Source organism: Diplodia seriata (genome assembly GCF_021436955.1).
Source record: "Diplodia seriata strain FDS-637 chromosome Unknown scaffold_8, whole genome shotgun sequence".
In the NCBI taxonomy this organism is placed as follows: domain Eukaryota; kingdom Fungi; phylum Ascomycota; class Dothideomycetes; order Botryosphaeriales; family Botryosphaeriaceae; genus Diplodia; species Diplodia seriata.
The window spans coordinates 923,577-936,568 of NW_027117315.1; the positions used below are offsets into that span (position 1 = coordinate 923,577).

At 57.9% G+C, this 12,992-nt stretch overlaps 3 protein-coding genes across 3 annotated transcripts; all 3 read right to left on the bottom strand.

Annotated features, from left to right (window-relative positions):
* Positions 1 to 1,345: 1,345 nt before the first annotated feature.
* Positions 1,346 to 5,145, bottom strand: SLS55_007882 (uncharacterized protein; the record flags this gene model as incomplete). The annotated part of the gene is made up of 3 exons (XM_066779297.1): positions 1,346 to 4,051; positions 4,118 to 4,916; positions 5,111 to 5,145. The coding sequence occupies 3 exons, from the start codon at positions 5,143 to 5,145 to the stop codon at positions 1,346 to 1,348; spliced, it is 3,540 nt and encodes a 1,179-aa protein (XP_066630101.1).
* A 1,726-nt stretch (positions 5,146 to 6,871) lies between these two features.
* SLS55_007883 (uncharacterized protein) lies at positions 6,872 to 7,663 on the bottom strand (the record flags this gene model as incomplete). Its single annotated transcript, XM_066779298.1, has 2 exons — positions 6,872 to 7,388; positions 7,500 to 7,663. The coding sequence occupies 2 exons, from the start codon at positions 7,661 to 7,663 to the stop codon at positions 6,872 to 6,874; spliced, it is 681 nt and encodes a 226-aa protein (XP_066630102.1).
* Positions 7,664 to 8,694: 1,031 nt separating this feature from the next.
* Positions 8,695 to 10,157, bottom strand: SLS55_007884 (uncharacterized protein; the record flags this gene model as incomplete). Its single annotated transcript, XM_066779299.1, has 2 exons — positions 8,695 to 9,745; positions 9,799 to 10,157. The coding sequence occupies 2 exons, from the start codon at positions 10,155 to 10,157 to the stop codon at positions 8,695 to 8,697; spliced, it is 1,410 nt and encodes a 469-aa protein (XP_066630103.1).
* Positions 10,158 to 12,992: the final 2,835 nt, after the last annotated feature.

Here is a 12,992-nt window from a genome sequence, read left to right on the forward strand (position 1 = left end):
AGTATTGCTTGCGCTATGGGGTAAGGCAATCGGCCACCTACCGGGGTAGGAATGCCGCGACGTAGCATCGAACCATCACTGAAACGTAACAACGGCAGCAGCATAGGAAAAGAGCCCCAGAAAACTCATGTTGATCGCGCTTGGCATAGATTGCCGCTCTTCCTTGTATTGGCGGCAGAAGAGATGGCGGCAACTTCATATCAGCGTGTCACTTGATAGGCAACATGTCTATCTGCGCAGTGGCGAGACCGAAGCTTCTGCGGAGAATACGTATGGTTCGGCTTGGACTTGAAGCGACCCGTTATCGGTAAGAATGGGGGTGACGAAGACGGCTGACGGGACGGGAGGGGCGGGGTGATCTGCAGACCTGTGTCGATGGAAGTATCTAGCTAGAGTTTAGCCGGTATGCGTCGAAACAGTGTTTATTTGAAAAAAGAAGACTCGTCAATACATACCTGGGAATGTTACAAATATGACCGGATCGCATTGCCCGCTCCATGACGCTACCAGTGGATGATTAAGGAAGGACAAGGTTCGCCAAGGTCTGATAAGCATCCCCACCCGCGCGGAGAAGCAGAGTGGCAGCACCCCGGTGTCAGATCAAGCTCTCTAGCGCATTGAGTGGTGGCGCGGCACTCTCGTCCACTTCAGCGCTCCCAAACTACCAATCGTCCAAAGGCTGTAACAACATATTGCCACGGGACACGCAACGAGGAAACGAACAGTGACGAAGAATCAAGGTGAATTAATTGAAAAGACGCTGCATGCACCAAGAATTAGGTTGGGTATCGTACGGATACAGCAATGCAACGCCAGAACCGAAAACACGAACCGCGCGATCTGGCTGCCCCAGCACACTGCAAACCCTTCCAACCTCGAAATGCACGCAGTGCGCTACAGTAATTGACATGGAGGGAGGAACGTGTAAAGCGCTCAAACAGAAACAACAAAGCAGGCAATCTAGGGTATGGAGTGCTGAGGTAATGCAGGGGTGATTTCGCAAGCAATGCAATGTGAGAATTTTGCTCTCAAAGAGCAGGAGCCAATACGCTAATGCTGACAATGTCAACCCCTCCTTTCAAAGAGAAATGTACTGGCGGTAGCAGTAGGAAGACCGGTGTCGATAGAACGATGAAACGAAAAACACCCATCCGTGGAAGCAAAAAACCGACACTCAAAAAACCCCAGTCCGACCCAAACGTCCCGATCCACCAAAAGCCGCGAATAGGAACTTCTTTAGAAACCCTTTCGTCCAATCATACAGGCATCGCCGTCTCGAGGCTCATCATCAGTATCGTGAGTGTAAGCCGTGGAACCCTTTTTCCCTTTTTCTTTTTACTTTTCTTTACGCAGCCGCAACCTCGGGAACGGCCTCGGCGCTGACGCCGTTCGTCTGCTCCGAAGCACTCTCAAGCTCCTTCAGTCTGGCGTCGGCCTTGTCCTTGGCCTCCATGACGTTCTCGTACTTCTTGGCAAGCTTCTCGTGGGCCGCCTGCATAGCGTCAAGCTTCTCCTCAAGGGCCTCCTTCTCAGCATCAGCCTTCTTGATCTGCTCCTCAGCCGTGTCGTACTTCTTCTCAGCATCGGACTTGGCCTGTTCAGCGCTCTCAAGCTTGCCAGCCGCCGTCGTGGCGTCGTCCTTGAGAGTCTGAACCTCAGTCTCAGCAGCAGACTTGGCCTCGTTGGCGGCGGTGAGCTGGGATTCGAGATCAGCAACCTTGGCGGCGTCGGCCTGAGCAGCCGAAAGCTGGGATTCAAGCTCAGCGATCTTGGCAGTGGCAGCCTGGGCCTCCTCCTCGGCCTTCTGCACCTTCTCGTCGGCCTCAGATTTGGCCTGTTCAGCGGCCTCCACCTTGCTCTCAGCATCTTGCGCCTTAGTCTCAGCCTCAGCAAGCTTCTCGTTGAGGGAGGTCTTTTCAGTTTCGGCAGCAGAGATGTCCTGCTTCAACTGCTCGATCTGAGAAGCCTGCTCCTTGACCTCATCAAGCTGAGTCTTGGTTTCGGCGAGCTCGGTCTCGAGAGCAGCCTTCGCCTCGTTGGCGGCGGCAACGTCCTTCTCCAGCTGCTCCTGCGTCTCCTGAGCCGTCTTCAGGCCAGCGAGCTCCTCAGCGTGGGACTCCTCGGCCTTCTTGAGAGCTTCCTCGGCGGCGACAGAACGCTCTTCGGCGGCCTTGGCCTTCTCTTCGACCTCGGCGATGGTAGCAGCGGAGGCGTCCTTAGCGTCCTGGACCTCCTTGAGCAGCGACTCGAGCGAGGTGAGCTGTTCCTTGGCAGCGGTGTGCTCGGCCTGAGCGGACTCGAGGTCGGTCTTGGTCTGGTTGTGGGCAGCCTCAAGCTCGGTCTTGGCGCTGGCGTGGGACTCGACCTCCTGGGAAAGAGCCTCGATCTTGCTCTCTAGCTCAGACTTGCTGGAGGTGTGGGTCTCGATCTCCTTGGTGAGCTCCTCGACCTTGGCGTCGACCTCAGCCTTGCTAGAAGTGTGCTCATCAACGGCCTTGTTAAGCTCCTCAATCTTGGCCTCGAGCTCAGACTTGCTAGAGCTGTTGGACTCAATCTCCTGGGTGAGCTCGTCGAGCTTGGTCTGCACCTCAGCCTTAGAGGCGGTGTGCTCCTCGATAGCCTTGTTGAGTTCCTCAACCTTGCTCTCGAGCTCAGACTTGGCAGAAGCGTGAGTCTCGACCTCCTGGGTGAGCTCGGCGACCTTCGCCTCGATGTCAGACTTGCTGGCAACATGCTCCTCAACGGTCTTGTTCAGCTCCTCAACCTTGCTCTCGAGGTCAGTCTTGGCGGTAGTGTGACCCTCGATCTCCTTGGTAAGTTCCTCAACCTTGGCCTCAAGCTCGGGAATCTTGCCCTCAAGTTCAGAAGCCTTGGCCTCAGCGGCGGTCTTAGCAGACTCGAGCTCGGCGATGCTGGCCTCGAGCTCGGAAACCTTGGCGTTGGCGGTGTCAGCGTCAGCCTTAGCAGACTCGACCTGGCCCTCGAGCTCGGCAACCTTGCTCTCAGCCTCGGCCTTCTCAGTCTCCAGGGCGGCGACCTTAGCCTCGAGCTCAGTGATGACGGTCACAGACTCCTCAGCCTTAGCAAGCTGAGCCTCAAGCTCGGCGATCCTGGACTGAGTAGCCTCGTGAGCGGCCTTGGTCTCGCCGTGCGCGGAAACCTCAGACTCGTGGGTGCCCTTTGTCTGGGCGTGGGCATCCCTCTCGGTCTCGAGCGAAGTAACGAGGCTGGCGACTTCGACGCTCTTACTGTCGAGCTCAGACTGAACGCCCTCAAGAGCCGCCTGCTTCTCCGCAAGACCGGCCTCGGCCTCGGTCAGTCTGTGACGCAGCTCATCAAGCTCCTTGGCGCCGTTCTCAAGTTGAGCCTGGGCCTCGGAAGCAGCGGCGGAAGTGGATTCCTTCTGGGCCTCGTACTCCTGCTCCAGCTTCTCAGAGTTGGACTTGACAGCGGAGAGCTCCTCCTCAAGGGTGGTGATCTGGCTCTTCAGAGCCTCCGCCGCGGCCTGGGCTTCCTCGAGAGCCTGAGTGGCAGCAGAGGCAGCCTCGCTCCTCTCAGTGCCAGCAGACTCGGCGTCGTTCTTAGCTGCCTCGAGATCAGCGGTAAGAGCCTTGATCTGCTCGTCGAGCTTGGCGCTGGTGGCAGCGGCCTCCTCTTGAAGACGGCTGGACTCGGCGTGCAGGGTGTCGTGCTTTTGAGCGTGCTCAGCAGCCTCGGTGCGAGCAGCAGACAAGTCAGACTGGGCGGCGGCGAGCTCGGTGGCAATGGAGGCAATCTTCTCCTCCAGTTCGGTCTTGATGGCCTCCTTCGCGGCATTGGCCTCCTCAACAGCTTTCTCCGACTGCTCACGCAGAGCGTTGAGCTCCGATTCAGCTTGCGTAGCCTTGCTCTCGGCGGCCTGGTGCTTGTCGGAAGCATCAGCCAGGTCGGACTTCAGCTTTTCGATTTGAGAGTCCAAGTCAGCCTTGAGCGACTCGGTGGAAGACTTTGTCACGTCGTGGTCGCGGATGAGAGCGGTGATCTTGGCCTCGTGCTCGTGCTGGATAGCATCCTACCAGGGCACATGTGTCAGGTAACCAGATTCCTCCGGCCGAAGAATATGGAAAGGCAAACTTACCAGCTTGGACTGATACTCCTGCTCACAGCCCTCCTTGACGGAGTCCCTCTCGGCCTTGCGGGCATCGGTAATCTGCTGCACCACGACACTGACCATGTGCTCCTCAAGCGCAGCCTTCTGCTGCACGAGAGCAGTCTCCTTGATCTTGTAGTCGGCGGCGAGCTCCTCGGCGCGGTGCTGCAGAGTGCTGACCTCAGCGTCGCGAGCGCCCAACTGGTCGTTGGTCTTCTCGAGCTGCTTCTCCATCTCGCTCAGCTGCCTCCTCAGCTCCTCAGCCTCGCTGACCAGCGAATCGCTGCGGGGGGCATCGTCGGCGGTCTCGGGCTTCTGATCCGGCTGTGCGGCGCCACCGAAAAAATAGCGAAGCATGTTGCGTTTGGGTTGCACGGGCTTCTTGTCGGACGAGCCGTCGTATTGGTGTTGGTGTAGGGCGTTTGTATCTGAGACCGCAGCTCGCTCAAGCTTCCCTCTGCGGGGCGGTGAGGCGGTGAACGACTCGGGCTGGATGGACTGCTGGGAGCGACTGCTCGAAGGTGAATGTCTGGACGGCGAGTCGCGCTTTGTATTGGAAGCTGGGCGGACTGGACCTCCGGACTGGGCAAGCTCTTTGTCAACCTGCTGCTCGAACTGATCGCCGACAGAGAGGATGGTCTCGAGGTTGGCCCGATCGCGCTTTACGCTCTCTCGGCGGCGGACGCTTTCAAATTTGCGAGCGGCGCGGGAAGTGCCCTTCTCGATGTCCTCGATGATCTTCCTGGAGGGGCGGCGGGTGATTTGAGGGCGAGCCTGCTCCGGGGTGCTGTTTACCGCGATAAGTAAACAAACGAAGAGCGCAGCAACGCGTGGGGGAGAGGGGGGAGAGCAGGCAGTGCAAGGAAGAGAGGAGCGGGACGAGGGGAAGAAAAGGCGGGAAAGGAGAAGAAAAATTTGCTGGCGTGCTGTATCTGTGGAGTGAGGGTGGATAGCGCCGGGGCGGGTGGGTGGATGGCTTACTCGGAGCTGCGCCGGCCTTTCCACAAGCTGGTCATGGTGATTTGCGGCGGGTCAAGGGTCCGCACGGTCCCCGCGGTACATAGATATACGTACTGGTGGTGATTCTCTGCGCTGCACAACAGCTGGACTGCGCGATGCGGGCTGCGGGCGAAGCAGGCGGACTCCAGTAGAGCTAAGTAATTCAGCGGCAAGCAGGCACAGCTGCGACTCTCCAGAGCATGCCTTCCGCCGCAGCACAGCGCGCGCGAGGTTAAATGGCGATGTCAACATGCGGAAGCTATGGTGCTTGGGCCAGCTCCTGCAGACCGCCAATCAGCGCCCGACACGACCGGAGCTGCGAACAGCACAGCAACGGCGAGCCTGCCCTCTGCGATGTGTGTTGCGGCCCGGCGGGCACCAACAGCAGCAGCGTGCCGGGCGCTGCCGGGATGGGCGTGGGTGCTGGGCGGGAATGGGCGTTGCATGGCCGCGGTCCATGGGCGGCCTCAACACGCGCGCGCATCCTGGCAGCCACCCAGCGGAAGCGCCAGCGCGTAGTTTCGCGCACCGAAGAGCCTCAAGATACTGCTAGCGGCGCGCGAGAAGAGGCCTCGCGGCTGGCACTGCGGCACGCTGCCCGCTGTCTGCTGTCTGTGTCTGTGTCTGTGTCTGTGTCTGCCGAACCGCATCCACACTCAACAACTTCTCGCACTGGCATCGAGCGAGCTGTGCGAAGGCGGTCAGCGTCCCCGTAGTTCCCCAGTACGTCAGAGCTATGGCGTCACGCGTCGCGCGCTGCACTTATGCTCGCCAGCAGCCGCACAACTCAGCACATCCTTCACAAATGCTGCATTCTCTGGTCCAACCGTGCCGCCTGCCGCCATCAATCCGGCCCTGTCGGCGAATCGAGTTATCGCGCCGAAAAACCAGTGGTCACCGCGAGGGCTCGGCCGTGCGTGATGTGCCAGCAGATGCAGGACGTGTTCGGCGCTCGTGCGTCGATGCGGTGTGTGCGAGCCGGCCGCGCGCCGAGCTTTTCCCTGCGCGGCACAGCATGTGTGGCATGTGCTGCTTCTGATTGCTGCTGCAGGGTCTGATAGAGCTGGGCGACGCGCCCAAGACGCGCTTGTGATAGAGCTGATCACCGAGCTACTCTCTACTGACGCCAGCTCGGGTTGCATTCGTCCTCAGTGCGCAGGATCTCGATTCTAGAACTTCAATCAGGACGGCAACGGTTGGGTATCAACTTGTCTGACTCTCGCGTCAGATAAGTGAGGCGCCAACCAAGGTGAGTTGGCAGGGCAGCGCGACGGTGGTGTTGAAGGCACGAAGACGAAACACACAGCCGCTTCTGTTTCACACTGCTTTGCCTCAGCCTGTCCGTCCTCGGCTGCTTCTCAGATGTTCTCACGCGGCGTACGTTGAAGGCTGCAGATGCGTGGACGTTGCTCCACCACTCGGGACGGGAGATCTCCAACTCTATGCTTCGATCTATCACGGGTCCAATACCGTACAGACACCTCCGTTATCAGGGCCGTCTCCGCAATTCCCGTAGGGCTTGAGGCGTACCCTCTTTTCTGCGCCCATCACGCGGTCCGCCGCCGCCGGACGAGCTATCGACTGTGGAGTCTCACAGGCAACCAGCTGCCGGCAGTGCCCTGATTTCCTAGTGACCCAGCAACTGATGATCCCCCACGGCAATCACCCGCCACAGCCAAGCTAGTCCGAAGCCACAGGCACGCTACCTTGACCCCTGCTTCACCGCCTCTGCGCCTGACTTTCTCACGACTTTTCCGCGAGGCGGCCCTCCACCTTGGTCTTCTCCGCCGCCTTGATGCCTGAAATCTCCTCACGCGTCGAGTTGTACTTGGCGCTAACTTGGTTGAACGGGTTGTCGGGGTGCTTCTCGAATTCCTTGCGGATCTGGTCGATCTTCTGATTCCGGCGCAGGCCCTTCTCGTCCTTCATCTCCTCCAGCCTACGCTCCTCGTACGCCGCATACGCCGCCTTGAAGCGACGCTCCGGGTGCCTGTCAACCTTGTCGTCGCCCTTGCCGGTGCCGAGGGAAAGCGCATCGAGCGCGTTGTCGATACCGGTGGCGTTGAGGGTCGTGCCCTTCTTGGCGGGAGCGTCGAAGGCACCGAGAGCATCGTCGAGACCGCCGGCGCGCGTCTTCTTCTGCGCAGTCTTGTTCTTCGAGGGGCCCTTGGCGGGCAGCGAGGCCTCTTCCTCTTTCATCAAGGCTTCCTTCTCAGCCTTCTTGCGGTCGGCCTCGGCCTTCTTGGCCGCTGCAGCTTCACTGTGCGCCAAACCACGTCAGACCTTCAGATACACATCAAGTCCCAACCCTAGGCTTCAGGAGTCCTAGTCCAGGTACCCTTCTACCATGCCCTGTATGTCGGTGACTTACGCCTTGGAGTTGCTCTTTGAACCCTTCGACCATTCGGCTTCCTCAGCAGCAGCCTTCACTTTGTCTGCAGCGTCCTTCTTGCCGGCTGCAGCCTCGGCCTTGCGTGCCTGGCCTTGGGCCTTCTTGCTGTTCTCGCCGCCGGCCGCCTTGCCGCCTTTCGCCATAATGTGTGTCGGTGTCGCGACTGATGCGAGTCTCGTACAAGCTAAAAATGAGGTGTAAGTTGGGCGCTGAGATCGCCGGGTGGGTGCGCAGAGCTAGAGGGCGGTCAGTTAGCCGTTGGAGCTGTGGCTTGGGTCGGGTGTCGTACATGTATTAGGAGAGGTTGGCAAAGGTTAGGTGCGGGAAGGAAGGAAGGTAGGTTGCCTGTCGGGCTAAGAGCTTTGCACTGCGATGTCGCCGCCCGATGACTCGGAGGAGGGGCGAAGATTTAGCGCCCGCCCGTACGTCAGTCAAGCGGGGTCGCACAACGGCGGGCAGGCCGCAGCTGTCCTGTGCAACAACAAACGCTTGACTGCACCCGGCCGTCTTCACGAAATCGCTGCTTGCGTAACACATACAACGAACAAGGCGCTCAAGGGTAACTCGACGTCGTAAACAGTAGCAAACCTTTCAACGGCTTCACAATATTGGTTCGCTTTGCATCGCTGCAGTCAACGCAACCGCAGAGGAGTAGCTGAAGGTCCGTCTTGGCCGTCCGTATGTCTAACCGTACCGAAAAGCACAATCACAACCAATCCTTCACCCTTTGTTGAGTTTACGCGAGGTGCCTTTGTATCTCCTCAGTCGGCGCGATCCATAGACGCTTCCACCGACGTATCCACCTACCCACGAATAACAGGATCTGCGCCCTCAAGCTCGGCGGGAACGTGGGTAGTTGAAGTAGCTATCCTGACGTAGATGAGAATTTTGAACTCATACAAGTGCGTCCAGTTACAGAATTCCACGACCTAAGCATATGGTATACCTACTGCTTGACTCCTTCTAGACCTTAGTGTTACAAAGGCACTAACAACGACATAGTGATACAGATGAAGTCAGATCTTTCTATATTATTTAAGTCTATACTATATGTCTAAAGCCTGAAGCAAAACCCTGCTTTTGGTTGGTATCTTTCATGCATCCGATCGTCCATTCCTCATCTAATCACCCCCAAACGCCGTGCTGGCATAAACAAAAACGAATTAAATGGCTCTCAAATAGAGCTCTGAGCTGCCGTGCTAGGCGTTCTGCTCGGGTCTTCTGTCCCCTTCTCCAAGTCTGCGTTTGCAGACTGCGTCATATCATCCCCTTTCTTTTCCTCGTCACCATTCATCAAAATCTTCTCCCACTTCGCCTTCTCAGCAGCTGCAGCCTTCATCGCATCATCGCAGCGACGTCTCGTCGAGAAGAAACTGACAACAGTGCCGACCGCCCACCAGGAGAAAAGAATGGGGAGGGCGCGGTAGTTGACGTTGGCACAGCCTTTGCTCCAGATTGAGGTCAGGACGTCGAAAAGCTCCTTCGCAGGAAGGGCGTAGCTCCAGTGGTAGAACCCAGGCGTCAACTCAAACGGCGCGACAGCGCTACCGACATTGAAGATGATCCATGTAAAGACGAAGAAGGCGAGGAACGTCATCGGAATGAAGGCCGTGATCATATCGTAAACGTAGTAGTTGACGTGCATGAAAAGCCACATGGCCATCCAAGTCAGAGCGAAGTCGCCACCGGTGACAGCCCACGACTCCTTGTACTCCCATGTGAATGCCGTGGTGACTAGAGCGGCGGTAAAGGTGAAGACGACCGAGAGCACCGTGCGTATGATCCAGTTGTCCAGGCGGGGGAGACGGCCGAGGAATTGCATCTGCGCGGAGATACCGTTCAAGGCCATGACGAAGAAGAAGTTGATCAGCATCGGCATGATCACACCGACAGTGTTGTAGAAGACGCGGGTGCCTTGGGTGGTGGGTTGGATGGGGGCGGCGACGCCTTGGATGGGGTTGAGAAGGGCCTGGACAGCAGCGGCATCGGTAACGTTGACTGATTGTGCGGCGCGAGTGCCGTTGATCTTGTTGTAGACAGTACTGGCGCCACCGGCGAGCTGCACAAGGTTCGACTGAACATATCCTTGTGAAAAGGAAGGGTACCGCGCCGCATTCCAGACATAGGTTATTGTGTCGGCAGGATTGTAGGAGGTAGCAGCTTCACCACCAGCCAGAGCTGCAGAGAGACGACTGCTAGCGTCCCGGTGAGTGTAGATTGCGCCCCTGTTCGGATGTTAGTGAGTGTGTGCCAAATCAAAGTAGGGAGGCTGCTGTACCAAAAGTGGCCCTTGCACACCGCCTCGCGTACATCGTTCTCGGTGGGGAAGTCGGAGACATCATGCTGGACCAGGGTTGGGAAAGTGTTTCCCTGGAATTGCTGGTAGGCGCCGTTGACAGATTGGCCAACGACTCCACCGTCGAAGTCAACCATCAGCACCTTGAAGTGGTGGACTCTGTCGCCGCTTTTGAAGACGACGCCATATAGATAAGAGAGATCGGCCAGGAAAAGCAGGTTGAGTGCAAGCATCGCCATGGCCGAGGCAATGGCGAAGCCTTTTCTCTTGCCGTTCCAGAAGTCATGGCTGCGATGGATGCGATTGGAGGAGCGCTGGAGGAAAGATGATAGTCCTGCCATGGTGGAAAGGAGCTATGCGGAGCAAGTGGCTCTCGAAAGCGAAGAGTCGTGGAATCTGCAGTGCAACGTCTGTCGAGATAGCGAGAGGAAAAGGCTGTTATAGGAGAGCGGCAGGCACCCATGGCGCGATCATTATCGCCCTAAGACGTACGGCCCTCCTCTGCTTCGTCAAGGGCCTCGGCCGAGGCCAGGATCTGATCATTCTGTTCTTTCTAGTTTGCTAACGGCGGAGTGGGGAGTGGCAGCGGGCAGCTGTGACCATCTCGGTCGCTCGGGCCACGCAAACGCCGACTGCCAAACAGGGCGTTTGACGCACGGAGACTTGCGGGAATCCAAGATTTCGGCCTCGGGCTCGCTAGACAAAGCGTAGGGATGCAAAGGCACAGCCCGAACCCTGCGAGATCTTTACTGAGGGGATCTCGAGCTCCGTACGGCCATGTCCATATAAGCGTTCGTCCGACCCCGACGCCGCAGTGCACAGGGGCTGCAGAGTCCCGTCTCGGCCACGCAACTTCTTGGCCCGAAGGAGCTAGGCACTGCGCCTGACCTTTCCCCACTCTCCACCAGATGAAGCTGTGTGATTCGCGAGCAGTATGGAAGTCGCCGCCACTGTCTTTTCGCGACCGAGACGGGCAAGGGCCGCGATGCGTTCCGGTTTCTTGGCACGGAGCCCGGAGATCGGAGCGAGCGAGGTTTGTCATGCCCGGAGGAGTGGCCGTGCCATCGCGAGCCCTGCTGTGCGAGGCCGAACTGTCTGAGGTACCGAGCGTTGTGGGGCGCGTCATCCTCGAACTTTTTTCAGGTTGGGTACCTACCATGTACGGAGTATTTGCGTGCCATCGACGTCCCGACTGCATTCATTGTTATTGTTGCTTCTGCCTGTGTGCAGGGAGCAGTAGGATTGAGCGCGCCTCTGGTAGTCGCCCATAATATTCATTGGAGCAATTGCACCGTGGGGTCTTGCATGCTGTTGCTGTTGCCAGTTCCCTCAAATTACCTGTGCATGTAAGGTTCGTCGTTGCGTTGTTGCCAGTGTCGAAGACAACGGGAAGCCCGAGCTGGAATAGGAAGGTTTATGGTGTTGCAGGTCAGTTTCGTCTAATTCGCCGGGCCACCGACGCGGCGGGGACTCGGGAACGCGACGCGCCTGTTCTGCTCGGCGCGACTCTCCGCGGCACAACCAGCCTCAACACCTACGCTCGAGCTGCACTACACGCTCTGCACGCATCTCACTTCATTTTACGTGCCACGGCCGCAGCTATTGTTTTGCATATCCACAGCGCGAGCATTTTACGCAGCATTGGCGTTTCCGAGCACCTCACGTCATGTTCCTCACAGCCTAGAATCCCTGGCCAGCCTCGACGCGTTCTGAAGCGCGTCTTATGCAGAGCAGATCCGCGCCCACGCTTCTCTACACGCCTCCGAGCCCTCCGAGCCACTGTTTGCGGCAATCTGCGACCTTTCCGACCCGCCTGAACCGCCTCACACCGAGCACCTTTCCGCACCATGTACCTTCCGAGGACGCTGATCGGACATTTATACTCTCATCTTCTCCACACGACGCATCCGCTCTCTCCGCCCGTCCTCCTCCTTGTTTCCCTCGAGCCTGACGCGCTATGTGCCTGCCGCATCCTCACCGCACTCCTGAAACGAGATTACATTCCTCATAAAATCCAGCCCATCGCAGGTTACAATGATCTTGCGCGTGCCGGTCAGGACCTGGTCCGCCCTATGCGTGTGAGCGATGGCGGAAGTGGAGGCGTTGTCGTGTGTCTGGGTGTTGGGGGATTGGTCGACCTCGAAAATTTGCTAGGGTTAGAAGGAGAGGAGGGTGCAGACTTTGGTGGCGTGGAGGTCTGGGTTATGGATGCTCGGCGGCCATGGAACTTGAGCAATGTCTTCGGTGGACGGGGAGACACTGGATCGGACGAAAATGATCTTCCAACAAAGGTGCCCGGTGTGGAGCGTGGGAGGATATTACGCTCGTACAAGCCCGGAAAGGGGGGCATCGTAGTGTTTGACGACGGCGATATCGAGGAAGAGCTTGAGCGTGAAAGAGAGGCATATACTGCACTGGAGCAGATGCCGGAGATCGACGAGGTGGACTTTGATGATGACGAGAGCGACACAGCGGAGAACACGGGCGAAGAAGCACCGCCAATATCAGGTCAAATAAGCCGCAAAAGGAAATCGTGGGAGGACGGTGACGAGGACAGTGAAGGCGACGATGAGGAAGAGCGCCCAGCTCAGAGACGGAGAAGCAACTCGGTAGGTAGTTCCGCATGTTTCAACACAGGAATCTTACTGATAGGACCAGTCAACGCCTATGCCATCCTCACCATCGCGGCCTCCGCGCCGTGGCCTACTCGTCACAGCAAACTCCTCCGACTTTTCGCGCTCAGATTCCATCAGCCGCTCGGTTTCTCCACCAGCACAGCAGCAGCCTTCGGCGAAAACACTCCGCCGCCGCTTGCTTAAGCTCCGCGAGCAGCACAACCGCGTCTTAGACAAGTACTATTCCCTAGGCACATCGTATTCGGAGCCCGTATCTTCCATCGTGTACAGTCTTGCGTCAGAGCTTGGTCGAGAAGACAACGACTTGTTGTGGCAAGCGATTGTCGGTGTCAGCAGCTTGGAATTATATGGTCGGACACCAACTGGCATGGGTCTGTCTTCATCTTCGAAGCAAGGCTGGCACGGTTCGAGAGGCAATCGAATCCGCGCCCTTCTCCAAGACGAAGTACGGCGTCTGAACCCCATTGATCCAAAGGATATTGCTCGCGAGATGAGTCTGGGAGAATCAGGTGGAGTCATTCCGACACATGCCCGATCACC